A 14,521-nucleotide genomic window follows, 5' to 3' on the forward strand; every position below is an offset into this window, starting at 1 on the left:
GGGGGAAAGCAAAAAAGGCAACAACTTCATTGAGGCTCAGTGAGCATGTGCACACATGCTCCTCCTCGTCCTCCTTCTCAAGCCGGCTGATGCGTTTGCAAAGGGATAAAAAAAGGAAAAAAAAGTTGAGAGGCTTCCAGTGGCTGAAGACTTGCAGAGCCCAGGGGCGCGCTGTGGCGTACATCACGCGATTGGCTGGGCTAGGCGCAAGCCCGGCCGCCTCCAGGACCAGCCTGGGCAGCCGCGCTTCCCTGCTCCAAGCAAACTTGCTTGCCTGCTTTCCGCTCTTCCCTCCTTCAGGGCTGTGTGTGGGTCACCACGGCTGGGAGACATGAGGGCGGGCGGGTAGCGAAAGGCTGTGCCTCAGTTTGTGTCCAATCAGCAGCCTGATTTGCGTGCACCAAGCAGCGCATAAACAACCAGCCCTGGGAAAGTCCTCTGCACCCCTGCGCCGCTCCACTCGGTGAGGCTTCCTCCTCGCTAGACTCTCTGCTCAGTCGCCACCTCCCCTCCCTCCCCCACCCCATGCGGAACTCCTGTCAGCTAAACTGCAGCTGAACGCGCACCTCACTGCCACCTCCTTGCAATATAGCCTAACTCCTGTGCCTCGTCTCCAGTGTTTGGGGCTAGAATGGGGAAGAGGGTTTGGGGCAGAAATATCTCTGGAGAAGTACTCTGGGCCCGGGCCACCGCCTCGGCACACGTGACCTTTGGGCCGAGCTGGCCCTCTTCCGGGTGTTCCACTTTACCTTTTTAAAAATCTGGTCACCTCACCTTTGGTATTAGGAAATCATTCTATTTCTCTATAGCTGTCCTAACTGTAGCCTCTTGTTTGGAGTACAGGTTGCACATCAAAAAATCAGATGTTGTGGTACATTCATGTCTTTTTAAACCAAACATAGCTGTTCATGATCCACATAATCAAAAGCTTTGCTTTAATCTATGAAACTGAAGCTGGTTTTTCTTTGAAATTCTCTCATATGCTTTAGTAACCAATGTAAATTTGTAATATTATCTCTAGTGCTCTTCTTTTTCTAAATCCCGCTCGAACATTAGGCATTTCTTGTTCTATATATTGTAACAGTCTTTGTTGTAAGATTTTGAGCATCACTTTACTTACATAAGAAATTAATCACATGGTCTAATAGTTACTACAGTTTTTGACATTTCTTTTTTTTCAGAACTGGAATCTAAACTCAGCATTTCCAATCTCTGGGCCATTGCTTTGTTTTCCTTATACTTTTTATGGATGCCTAGTTTACTCTTTGGAAAAACTATAATGAAAGGCACATTTGTATGTATTTCTTTCAGCTCACAATGACGATGTGGGTAATTTTTTTAAATTTTAATAGTTTGTCTATATATTTGAGCTTGTCATGGTGATAATCTACATGTAAGATTGTGAATTGTTTGTCAGGTATAAATGAAGTTGGCTGAAATCAACCTTGCAAAATTACTAGAAATCTCAGTATTTTTGGTTTATAGTACACAAATAAAAATATTTCAAAAATGTATTTGGTATATTCTCGTTAAGATTTTGATAGACTATTTCTGTGAATTGGAATAGCTGTATTGCTGTCTCATCTTTTTGTTTCTCCCAATTGCTCTTATACAGCTTTCACTTCAGTTCCCAAAACCACAGGTTCTTTTTCAAAAGATATTTCTTGGAAAGAATTGGTCATATTTCCATCTCTTTTGTATAGCTCTTCACTGTAGTTTTCTTGTTTCTTTGTTTTGTCCTGTTTAGTTTTGTTTTGTCCTGTATTTCCATGTTGATCTTTCAGTATTCCTAACTGTACTTTAAATTTCCCTTTGATTTATTGTGGTACAGATCCCTAGTTCTTGTTTTTGTTCTCTATTTCTTTACAGGACTCATTATAATAGTTCTTTTTGTCTTTACATGCCAGTCACTAGAATACTGCATTTAAACTTTTGATTGTGTTTCTGTCACCTTTTATTTTTTGCTCCTTATCTCTCTTTAACAATTTTAAAAGTTTAATTAGTAATCCATCAGGGTTCAGTAATCCATCAGGGTTTTTCATTTCTTTTGTCTACAGGAATTGTCTTTGCACATTTTTCCTTTATAATATCTCTGATTTCAACTGGTTTGTGTTTACTTGAATTTATTAATGAAAAATCTGTTCTTTACTTTATGTTTAAACTCTTCAGGACTGTTCCAAAATGCATGTTCATAATCTGGGCTACTGTCCACTGAATGAAGTGATCCCTGAAAGTAGAGAAATTGGCTATCCCTTATCTGTCTATCTTTTCAATCTTTGTTAAACTAAAAATTTATCCTAGGATTTTTAAAATTATTGTTTAGTCTCTGAAGTTCTGTAATTGTTCACATAGATAGTATTTGCTCATTCTTTTAGCTGTTAACAGGATCCATCCATGTGTCTCTGAATTTTCTTTATTGTCATAAATATATTTCTTCATTACATTCTTTGCCTGGGGCAGAAAAATTACAATGCTACTGAATAAACTGAGTAGTATTTACATCTGTCAGGCCAACCCCTCAATCATTGCTCCACCTTACACATTATGAAGATGACACTTTTTATAAAGCAGTAGCAGTAGCAGCTGCAGCCGGCAGTATTTGTGAGTTGTTATTACCATCCTGAGCCATTTCCAAATGGCGAAAACGCAGAGAACTGGAGGGTGTTGCCTTACAGTAAGTCTTAACTTTTAAAGTGTTATATTTTATGTGATAGGACAAAGTTATACCTAAAAACAAAGGTATGTTTTCTCCTCTTTAACACAGTATGCTAGGCTAGGCAATCTTCATCAGCATGTATGCAAGAATGCTGGGTGAAGGCAAGTGAAGAATGATGCCTTACTTAGTATGATTGTAGGTGCCAATTTAAGGATTGTGTGGTATAAAACATGCATGCTTATTAATAATTCCAGTACAAAATACTTAAAATTCTGTTTTCTACTCTTCAAGTGAATGAAAGTTTTCATTGTTGCAGTATTTTTGAGCAGTGGCATCTTCTCGTGGCTTCAAGCTTCCTGTTCTGGAATTTAAGTCATCATCCTACAGAAGCCTGTAAAATTAATGGATTCTGCTTGACACCAAGAGTATTCTACTCTATGAATTTCCCTTGTTACATCATGAAAATTAATGCAATCTATTTCATTTGGTGAACCATAAAATGTTTGGGATCTACAGAATAGCTCTGCAACTAACCTCCAGCTAATTAATGCCACAGTTTTCACCTTCATTGTCTGTTCTTTCAGCAGTCTTCCGAAAGCATGTCTGTGACAGATTTCAGTGTCTTATGGGGGTATTTTATGAGTGTGCAAGATAAAAAAGCAACATAGATGAGAAATTTGTAAAATTATGAATATTTTGCAGAATGTGGATTGCTCCCCCCCCTTTCATACTGCTACTAGTGCTTGGGAATCATCCGATGAAGCTGATTGGTCATAGAATCAGATGCGTTATTAGATGATACACCGTGATAGCTATTGGCCTTAGATGGTTTTAAGAGGAGTTAGACAGATTCATGGAGGTCTGCCACCAGCTATTAGTCATGAATCTCCATTTTCAAAGACCAGAGTGTTCTGATGGTAGATGCTAGAGACAGTGTGGGGAGGGCTGATGCTTTCAAGCCCTGCTTGTAGGTCTACTCTAAACACATGGCTGGTGATTGCTGAAGATACAGTACAGGGTTAGATACACCACACAAACAACTTGTTTGTAAAATTTAAATTTATAGTTATGAAAGTGGGTTTCTATATGTTTTCAATTTTCAAAAAATTGAATTTCATATTCTCACTGGAAACTGCCCTCTAGAGTATAATGCAGGAATATCAGGCATATAATTTAAAGTGGGAATCCCCCCCCCCTTACATTTGGTTTTCTTCTATTTTTCTACTTATATTTTTCCTCATAAGAGGGAGATCCCTGGATATTCTGTGAGTGAACCTCTATTGCAATTCCTTGGATAGAAGCCAACAACACCAAAATAAATTAGTGGTAGTGTGATGCTTCCGAATGTGTCAGAATCATTAATGAAAATGGTGTACCCTGTCCAGATAGAGGATGATATTGATGGTTGTAGAGCGTTTTGGTAAATGGGGAAGGTAGTTGATTGGGCAATTTGTGCTGTCAGTTCATTTATTCCATTCCTCCCATGAGTTCAGGGCAGTGTACCTTTGCTTCCCCCTTCCTTGTTTTATCCTTCCTTGTTTTATTACACTCCAGTAAAGTACATTAGGCTAAACAATAAAATCTGGCCTCAACTCAACTGTGAAGTTTGTGGCTGAAGAAGGGTTGCCAGACTGAGCCTAGAAACTGAGGGGAGGGTGGGTGTCATCTCCCAGATGATTACATCACTTCTGAGGAATACCTGGAAGGGACGGCATCATTGGTAGGGATTGCTGGAAACCTGACAGTATTGCTGAAAGTGACATCATGGTGCGGATAAAACATGTTTATACATTTTTAATTTGTTTTAATTTTTAATTCCCCCCTCCTTGCAGGGAAAGAGATTTTGAGCTGGGGGATTCCCCACCTCAACCAGGGACTAGGATGAAGAGTTGACTTTAACATGTCCTGTCAGGATAAATGTGAAATCTGCCTGTTACGCCACTCCATTGAAAGGGATGGTTTGGAAATCTGAAGAGTAACTGCACTGTGGATCTTCTGCCAGTATATTAACTCTTCATCAGAAATCTTATCTTTGTATGCTTGTTAAATCATTTGTAGGAGGGATATTAAGAAAAGCATTGGCGCTTTAATTTGAAGAAAAGCATAAGGAGATACTGAAGCAGGTGCACGTGAATTGTGATGGTACTACAGTAAGCTCAACATTGCAGTAATTAGTTAGAAAAAGAGCTTCTTTGCACCATGAAGACTCCCTATTGTTAATTTCCTGAGATAGGTGTGTAACAGTGTGATTCTATGCAAAAGTTACTCCAGCCTAACCCAAGTGAAGTTAATGAGCTTAGACTGGAGCAACTCTGCCTAAGACTGGGTTGTAAGTCTAGAAGTTGCCACCTAAAAAGACGGTTAAATTAAGTATTCTCTGCTTGCAGTGATGTTTGCCCCTACTTGTAGGCTCACGGGCATCTGGTTTTATGCTGTGGCAAACGGTAATCTGGATAGTGGACCATTGGTTTGATCCAGCAGAGCACTTCCTATGTTCTTATGACATCAGCTTGCATGTTTACTTTCAGATGTAACTTTTGCTTGGCAGATGTGGTTCCATTCAGTGTTTTACCTGAGTTATACAAGAAATAGAAAGACGCATTCTGTGAAACTTCCCTACCACCTACAGTTATGAAAAGCATGTTTTTGCTTTGAAGCACATTGCACAACAAGCCCAGTGCTGTCTTCAGATTTTTAGTCATTATAGTGACTGGGCTTTGTTTTATTGGTACACTCTGCCATTGCTATAATTCAGTTGGGATTGGGATGGTCAAACTGCAATCCAGAGAAAGGTACGTTTGCCTTAAAATGCACTGAAGAAGCCTGAAACAAATTAGCCATTCTGTTCCTCTTCACTAGACTCCTACATGCACCAATACACATGTTTCACCACGACCTGGCAACCCTCGTTTGGGACAACCCACTCTGTGCAAACAGCTTGATTTTTAAAACCTTCAGAAACAGAAGTTTGTAGAAAACTTTCAAAGCCTTCCTCTTGCTTTTCCAGTATGTTCTTTGTGCTAGCTAAAGTGGTGAACGAGATGGAAGCTGACCTTAGACATGTATGTAATTAGACCTTTGTTGGCTTCCCTCAAAAAACAGCTCTTCCCTTCAGAGGAGAAGAAAGGAGCGTTCTCTCCCTCCCAACTAATGCCACCCCATTTCTCTGTGCCAGAAAGAGCATCACAGTGCTAATGCAGCTGCTCTCACAGCATTTTAACATCAAAGACTCCAACATTAAAGGGATCTGTGAGTGGATGAACTCTGCACAGAATGACAGTGCTGTGGAGCAGCCTAAGGAGGAGGAAAAGGGTGGAAGTTCTTATGTTGGAAATCCGGTTCCATTCCAGCCTTATCTCCCTTGCTGCAGCTACCTCATCACTCACAGCTTTCTGCCCTCCGCATATATGGCCTCAGTGCTTTCTGTGCAGGGGACCCAAATTGGGATGATAACAAATGTGTGAGTGCCAAGCCACCCAGCTGCATACACTATGTTCCAACTTCCGGGGCGGAGGTTTAATCTGCTGCATGTAAAATAATAAGAAACCCTGTAGCACATTAATGTCGAACACCTTTATTGAGCAAAAAGTTTCTGGTAACCAGAGACCACTTGGTCAGATGCAAAAATGTCCCTGAACACTTTAATCTGTGCTTAATTTTTGTTAGCAGAAGCTGCCTTAGGGAAATTCTGGGTTTTGGCATGAGAAAACATGTCAATATTTAATCTGCATTGATGCTTTGTCTATATTACAATAAACATGAAGATGCTTCTTTTGTCCAAATATTGCTGGTTATGGGAGAATGCATAAACCTATAATTTTACTAACCAAAACTGAAATTCTACAACCTAGTAAATGTGTTGATAGTGAGTTAGCTCCACATTTTTGAATAGTAGCTTTGAATAGTAGCTTTCTTGAATAGTAGCTTTTTTCTTCCTCTCAAGAATGTTTAGCTGTGAATATTGTGGGCTTCACTTTGCACTCCTACATACTTGCAAAAGCAATTCCTCACTACATGTACTCAAGTACATTTTTATCTCTTTCAGTGCTGCTGAGAAAGAGACCAATGTGGTGACATTAAGGCTTCAGAGTTAACTTTTAGGTGGTGGCATTCTTACAGTGAAGATAAGCTAGACTGACCACAGGATCTTAAAGGCCCTTGACCATAAAGTGAACTTATAAAGCTGCCTTGTTGTTGTTGTTGTTAGGTGCGAAGTCATGTCCGACCCATCAGGACACTATGGACAATGATCCTCCAGGCCTTCCTGTCCTCTACCATTCCCCGGAGTCCATTTAAGTTTGCACCAACTGCTTCAGTGACTCCATCCAGCCACCTCATTCTCTGTCATCCCCTTCTTCTTTTGCCCTCGGTCGTTCCCAGAATTAGGCTCTTCTCCAGGGAGTCCTTCCTTCTCATGAGGTGGCCAAAGTATTTGAGTTTCATCTTCAGGATCTGGCCTTCTAAGGAACAGTCGGGGCTGATCTCCTCTAGGACTGACCGGTTTGTTCACCTTGTAGTCCAAGGGACTTGCAAGTCTTCTTCAGCACCAGAGTTCAAAAGCCTCAATTCTTTGACGCTCGGCCTTCCTTATGGTCCAAAGCTGCCTTATCCTGTGTCAAACCCTGGGCTGAATCTGCACGGAATTTATATTCCAATCTCAGGTTGAATAAATCCCTGCCATCTACACTAAGTATAATTACCATTGTGATTTTGGGTGATTTAAATTTTGCATCTGCAACCAATCTGACTGAGCCGCTGTGACCCTACCATTCCCCTGCGATATCCAGGAGCGGAGAACATTCGGTATAATTGATCAAGCCACTTTGAGGGCTCCCAGTATTAAAGTGTAGATCTGTGTTTTACCGGAATAACGTCCTCCCACTGAGGTAGAGAAGCAGTCTGTCTCTGATTGGTTGGGCACCCATTCTAAGACTTCCTAGTTCCTGGTTGCAAGATTTTCCTCCCAATATTTATTTTTTTTAAGGTTTAAGGAGACTGTGCTCTAGAATCCCAGACTTCTCTCAGCAGAGATTTGCCTAATTCTGTGAGAGGCTATTGCTGCCCGCCCACCCGCTCACTTGTTCCTTTAGGAGAGGAAAGAGGTGAGCAGCCTTGTGATCAAGTGCAGAAGCGTTTCTGTTTCAAGTTGGGGAGAACAAAGCACCAAATTTATAGAGGCTTCTGAACAATTAATTGGAGGATAACCTGATCTTGTGAGATCTCATAAGTTAAGGAGGATGGTACTTGGATGAAAGACTACCAAGGAAGACTCTGCAGAGGAAGATAATGGTTGCTTCTCACTTGCCTTGAAAGCCTCTTGCTGGGGATAAAGTAAAGCAGTACAAATTCTGTAGGAACAACCAAGAAGGGTGTACTGGAAGTGCTGAAATGTGCATCAAGGATAGAGTCTTACAAACTAGAAACTTTCAAAAGGGCCAAATCCTCCACCTTGAGAACATCAGTAACCATGTGGACAGGAATGAGCTGTAAACAGGGTTTGGATTTCCAGAAGGCTTTTGATAAAGTTCCTCACCAAAAAATTCTAAGCAAACTGGATTACAAATCACCTTTAAAAAAGGAAGCAGAGAGTAGGAATAAATTGTTAATTCATGTAATGGCAGAATGTGAGCTGCAGTGTCCTACAGGGATCTCTTTTGCAACTGGTGTTTTCAAACTTGTTCATAACTCTAGGAAAATAAATAAATAAATAAATAAATAAATAAATAAATAAATAAATAAATAAATAAATAAATAAATAAATAGACTTTAGTTGGGGATGAAAAGTAAGGTGGTCAGGTTTACAGATTGCACCAAATTATTTATGGTGAGTAAGGGGGAAAATGCACTATAACAAACTCTCCCAATTGGTGAATGAGCATGCAAATGGCAAATGAGTTTCAATGTGAGCAAGTGTAAAGTGATGCATAGTAGAAAAATAATCTCAACTTCACATATACACTGGTGTGATCTAAGCTGGCAGCAACAAACCTAGGCTGATTTTGCATGCACTTTGTATTTTCCATTGTGGATCCTGCTGAATTCAGATTGATTTGAACTCGGGTCTTCCTCTATTTCCCTCCCCCCCCCCCCACCACCACTGAAACAAAAACTATTCTGCACTTGACTGGAGAAGCTCAGAGTGGGGAGGGGAGGCAAGCGCAGCAAGAGTCTCTTTCTTTTCTTGAATGGGGGGGATGGATTGGAGGCAGCAAAGGAGGGGGAAATAAATCCAAGAGGCAAATCTCTGCTGAGAGAAGTTAGGGCTTCTGGAGTGCAGTCACTTTAAGACAAGCCTTGCAACCGGGAACTGGGAAGTCTTTGAACTGATACTCTGGACAATCAGAGAAGACTGCTTTGCTACAGAGAAGGAAGTTAATTCACAAAAAGAAGTAATCTAGTAAGATCTCATAAGCTAAGGAGGATGGCGATTTTTCAAATATCAAGGCTTATATCCACTTTTGGATATCACGTGGGAAAGGTAGGGTCACTCCAGATCAATCATGCATGTTGCAGAGGGAAAATTTAAAAATGGAAATTGAATTCTGTGTAGACGGGAGGGATCTATTTGAACTGGGAGTGAGTAAAAAGACTACATCCTAGAATGGCAGCTTGGGGTAGTAGAAAATAGATTGGTAAAAATATTAACCCAGTGTGAAGCTGCAGTGAAAAGGCCAAATTCCATGGTAAACATAATTTGAATAGAAATAGAGAATAAAACTGCCACTATAGGTCACTGATACAAAACTATGGTGAGACCATGCTTGGAATATTGTGCACAGTTCTGGTTGCCACACCTGGAAAAGCATATTTTGCAGCTTGGAAAGGTGCTGAAAAGAATAATCAAAATGATCAGTGGCTGTCCTATGAGGATTAGTTAAAACCTTTACGGCTGTTTAGTCAAAGGCATGTAAGAGAAGATGAGATAGAGGTTATGCACAGTGTGCAGATAGTGGACTCCTCCATTTCCCACCAATTGCCAGAGTGTGCCTGTCAGCCCAGCATTTACAACTAATCTTCCAACTACAGAGATCAGTTTCCCTGAAGGAAATGGTAACTTCAGAGGGTGGAATCTCTTCTGAACTCTTTTCCTTACCAAAACTCTGCCTTCTCCAGGGACCATCTATAAATCTCTAGGAATTTCCAGGTCCCTTCTGCACAGGTTTAATGTAGCAGGAGTGTGGCAAATTGTAATCGCTACTAATATGCAGTTATGCACAACGTCGTACACAATCTGCCACATTCCTGAAACCGATCAGCAAAAAGCGCTTTGTTGTAGCACTTCCAGGGAAATCCCAAAAAGTGGATTCAGCCTCTGGAAAGCACTTCACTCTTGCAAACAATCTGAAACAGTTTCGAAAAAGTTCTGTGCGTTACCATTGTTGCGGTTTCAGCAAAGTCCCTCCCCCTGGCTCTCTCCTCTGAACTTCCTGTGAAGCGATCGCCATTTTTTTGGCGATCGCAAGTGGAGAGCAACGAACCGGCGAGCCTTCATCACCCAGCGAGGCTTCTCCAGCTGCAGTCCCTTCACAGAGCTGCTTTAAAGCTCGCCTCAAGTCACCAAGCACAACACAGCCCCGTTTGCAAGTTCCCTTTATTTTCAGCCGAAAATCGCGCCCGTGCAAAGGGGGGGGATTTTTTTTCCACTCGGGGGAGCGTGGCAATGATGAATCGGCAGCTCACAGGCCAGCTGCCAGCTAGATGGGTCTCTACATTAGGAGGAAGCAAGGAATCAAGGCATATTCATTGCAACGTGTGTTTTTCTTTTTTAAAAAAAACATGTTCTTAAAGGCAAAAGCATCTTCGTTGCAACGTGTGTTTTCTTTTTTTAAAAAACATGTTCTTAAAGGCAAAGGGCTTTTTTGGAGCATGGTAACAACTGCCTATTGGCTGCTCGCTTGTTTGATGGCCAGGGGCGGGACAAAGCACAGCAAAAATCGCTTCCTTTCTAGCAATTTTTGCCGAGACTGGAAACCTGTGGGAAATGATTGAAACGCAACTGGATTCCACTATAAAGGCAGGTATGCGTTACGCCGAATTCCACTATTTTAAATTCCGTTTTTTCTTTCTGAAAGCAATTTGCCACATTGAACCTGGTGCGGAATGGGCCACAAATTCGAATTGGCAACTTAACCTCATCTACTGTCACGTGAGTCAACCGGGATCCATGCTGGCATAGTTCATCTTTCTCGGAGCACAGACTCCAGCTTTCAAGTGGAGTAATGTTAATTCTGGTGAACAAAATTGCCATAGGAGAGGGAATGGAGGCTCATTCTCTGTTCTCCTGTTCTTCTGGCCCAACCTCTCAAGTGGAGGTGAACAATGCAGTCTGAGGTGGTTCACTCCAGCAGTAGATTGATTTGTGGGTCTGCTGACTGTGAAACACAGATGGATGAGACAGCCTTTCATGTCGTGCCCAAGCCACAGAGAGGGAAGAGTTCCCAGGAGACAGAGGATCTGGCCAAGATCCAGACCCAGACATATTCTCCTCCCAATTTGCCATCTCCTCCTCCTCCTCCTCCTTCTTTTTGGCCATTTAGGGCATTTTTTAAGTGTTGTAGTTTAGCCAGGAAGCTGAACTAATCAACTACGGTTGCTGACTCCTAACTGGGAACTTAGTGGTGACTGGGGAGGGCACCGTTTGTAAAGGGGAGCGAGTTCAACAGGCATTTGATGCCCTAGAGTAATCTGCACCCTACAATTTCCTCTGTTGTCTGGATATCATCATTCCAGGAGATCTCCAAGTCCCACCTAGAAACTGGGTGTCCTATAGCCAAGTAAAATTATCCCAGCAAGGAGTTTTTGTTGGGTGCCATTTGCTCTTTCTTCAAGTTACTGGTAAACTAATTCTTGCTCCAGTAAACCTAATTGTGACTCTCTCAATCGATCAATTAGCACATAAATATGACTCTTTCGCAAAGGGTGATAGAGCTAATATGACAAGCACCTGTTGTAATGTGTGTAATAATAAATACATTTTTATTTATGGTCATTCAGGTCAAAATTTAAACATACTTTTAGAATGCCAGGCAGATACAGAAAATATTTAGGTAGAGAAAACTTAAAAAATAAAATTATCAAATATAAAACCTAACTGTGGTGAAAACACAATATTAAAACAGCACTTCCAAAACATTTGCTCATTACAGAATTCAGGGGCTTTCCGCACTGGGATCCTTGTAGCAAATTGTTTGCTGAACGAAAAATCGCCATTTAAAATAGTGGAATTTGTCATTATGCATTTGCGTTTTGTATCGTTGCGTTTTGTATCGTTTCCCACAGGCTTCCGGTCTCGGCAAAAATCGCTAGAAAGGAAGCGCTATTGCCAAGCTCGTCCTGCCTTTGGCTGTCAAGCAGCCAATGGGCGGCCGTTAGCATGCTCCCAAACAGCTCCTTTCCCTTTAAGAAAGTTTTTTTTTTAAACACACCCGTTGCAACGAATCTGTGTTGATTCGTTGCAACGGAGAGACCCATCCAGCTTGCAGGTGTGTTTGAGCTGCCGTTTCATCCAGCTTGCAAGTGTGTTTGAGCTGCCGTTTCATCGTTGCCATGCTCCTCCCGAGTGAAAAAAAAAATCCCCCCCCCCCACGGGCGCGATTTTCGGCCGAAAACAGTGTGAAAAGTAAAGGGAAAATACATCAGCAAATGGGCTTCTCTGTTGCTTGTGCTTAGTGACTAAACAGCTCTGGGGAGGGACTGAAGCCGGGGAAGCCTCTAAGCGGAGGCTCGCCGGTGCGTTGATCCCCGCTCGCTCGGAGAAAAAAAAATGGCGATCGCTTCGCCGGAAGATCAGAGGAGAGAGCCAGGGGGAGGGACTTTGTAGAAACCACAACAATGGTAACGCACAGAACTTTCCCGCTAGTGTTGCAGATTGGTTGCAGGAGTGTAGCGCTTTCCGGAGGGTGAATCCACTTTTGAGGATTTCCCTGAAAGCGCTACAACGAAGCGCTCTTTGCGGATTGGTTTCAGGTGTGTGGCAGATTGTCAACGACGTTGTGCATAATGGCAAATCAGTAGCATTTTCAATTGGCAACCATTGTGCGATTTTGAAGGGGTGCGGAAAGCCCCTTAGTTTTGATCGAGAGAGATACTTTCTGTCCTATATATAAACTGCACAGTTTAATAGCAGCAGCACAGAATTATCAGTGGAGAGCATTATTTGTCTGCTTTCCTCATTTAAAAGTTTTTTAACCTTTTCTAGAGAGCTGCGACTAGCCTGTACTTAATCTTGTCTGGCAGCCGAAAGTCTGGGGTTCTGTCTAGATCCCTTAGATCTTTGTTTATTTAAGTAAGGATTTGGTTTGATTTTGAGCCTTATAGTTTTTCGCCAAAGTGATTGAAAACTGTCACTTAAAATAAGTGATGCTAGGCTTTTGGGATTGTAATTTAGTTTTAACCAGTGGGAAATAGAGAGCATACTGCTCCCATCTTCCACTCTTTGAATTACTGTTTCCAGCTGCACTCAGGTGTTCGGTACACAATTAGGAAGCTGGCTCACAAAAAGGTACCATAGACAAGTTGGGAGAGAGACTTCTCGTTAAACAGTTCTAAGGCTGCTGGAGGAAATTATTTGCCCTTGGTGTGGAAAAATATTAATGATGTTATTTGCTGATCTTTGGCCTTGCTCTGCAACATACTGGAAGTGGGCATTCCAAGCTCTTGTGGACTGTATAATTACCCCCAGGTATTTGAACTTATTGACCTGTATAATTTTGCAGTGTGTGCAGAACATCACAATGAAATGAATCATAAGCTTCTGTCACATCTACACACATCATTTTGAATGCCTGACTTTTATAATCTTCTGAAGTATACTCATTCCCCCCCCTCCCCAGTTCAGGACTGTTAGACAATAGGGGGAAAGGCTATCACTACACACCTTATGGGGAGATGGGAGTATGAATGGGTTTGGCAACAACAGCTAAGACTAAAAATGTGTTATCCATTCAGGAATGGATTTTTACTCTGAAAGGCCCTTGTTCTCTCTCTCGCTGTGTATGTGTGTGTGTATTCCTGAGGAAAGAAGATGTAGAGAGCATTTGCTAATCCCTTGCCGTCTGCCCTGTCTGCATAGAATATAGCTATACTCCATGCGCATACATTAAACCTCAGTTCAGAGAGCTTTACGGTTCTAATAGTTTGGTAAAGGGGCCCATTACCCTGACAGAGCAGCCAGCAGGGAGAAAATCTCAATTTAAAAATAATATTTTTCATTTGGGTTTGAAAGATCCCTTTGCTAGACTGTGCTTCTATCTATGAAAGGGCCAATTCTTACCTGAGTTTTTGAATTGAAGTCTGTATACCCAGGTACAAAATATCCCAGTGTCTATGAACAAAGCATGTATGCATTTTTCCTCTTGTTTCCCTTTAAACAAGAACATTCACTTGGGCCTTTTCTTATGAGAAGCTTCCTCAGCTGAAGTGAAAGGAGTGGCATCTTTTTCAGCAACCTTTTTTCCTACAGACAGTTTTTCAGGTAGAACTATATTGAAAAGGAGTGCCTCAACACTATTTATATGTAATTGGCAGATGCACTTGAGATCATAGGTTAATAAACAAAACCTGCATCTACAGTCATTTCAAACAGTGAATAATCAAAGCTAAAACAAACCCCTCTTCAATTATCAAATTATACACCAAGGAACCCCACATTCTACGCTAACCTTTTGTATTCAGAACAAATTACACGAGAACTAAATCACATGTGTTTACATCAAGTTATATGACTTTCAGTTTTAATATTAATTTATATAACTTTTAATTTTGATATCAGGGACTGTATGGAATACTAATTTTAACAAGAGAGGGGGCATATATGTGGGTAGTAGAGGTAAATAGAAAGAAACAACCATCCTGTTTCCTTTTACC

The 14,521-nt window shown here is 41.4% G+C and overlaps 2 protein-coding genes across 6 annotated transcripts in view; one reads left to right on the forward strand and one right to left on the reverse strand.

The window, feature by feature from the left end:
- LOC143835494 (uricase-like) overlaps positions 1–14,521 on the forward strand; it is a 118,673-nt gene that overhangs the window by 58,589 nt on the left and 45,563 nt on the right. The window contains exon 1 of one of the 5 annotated variants that reach the window (XM_077333185.1): positions 2,357–2,674. The exons of the other annotated variants lie outside the window; for them this stretch is intronic. Coding sequence (XP_077189300.1) covers positions 2,636–2,674 — 39 coding nt within the window. The 5' untranslated portion in view covers positions 2,357–2,635. Of the gene's footprint in view, positions 1–2,356; positions 2,675–14,521 lie in introns of those variants that run through there. 5 annotated transcript variants of the gene reach the window in all.
- Positions 1–14,521, reverse strand: part of SAMD13 (sterile alpha motif domain containing 13) — a 126,780-nt gene that overhangs the window by 14,429 nt on the left and 97,830 nt on the right. The gene's annotated exons all lie outside the window — the stretch shown is intronic.

This window comes from Paroedura picta, chromosome 4 (assembly GCF_049243985.1).
Source record: "Paroedura picta isolate Pp20150507F chromosome 4, Ppicta_v3.0, whole genome shotgun sequence".
Taxonomy (NCBI): domain Eukaryota; kingdom Metazoa; phylum Chordata; class Lepidosauria; order Squamata; family Gekkonidae; genus Paroedura; species Paroedura picta.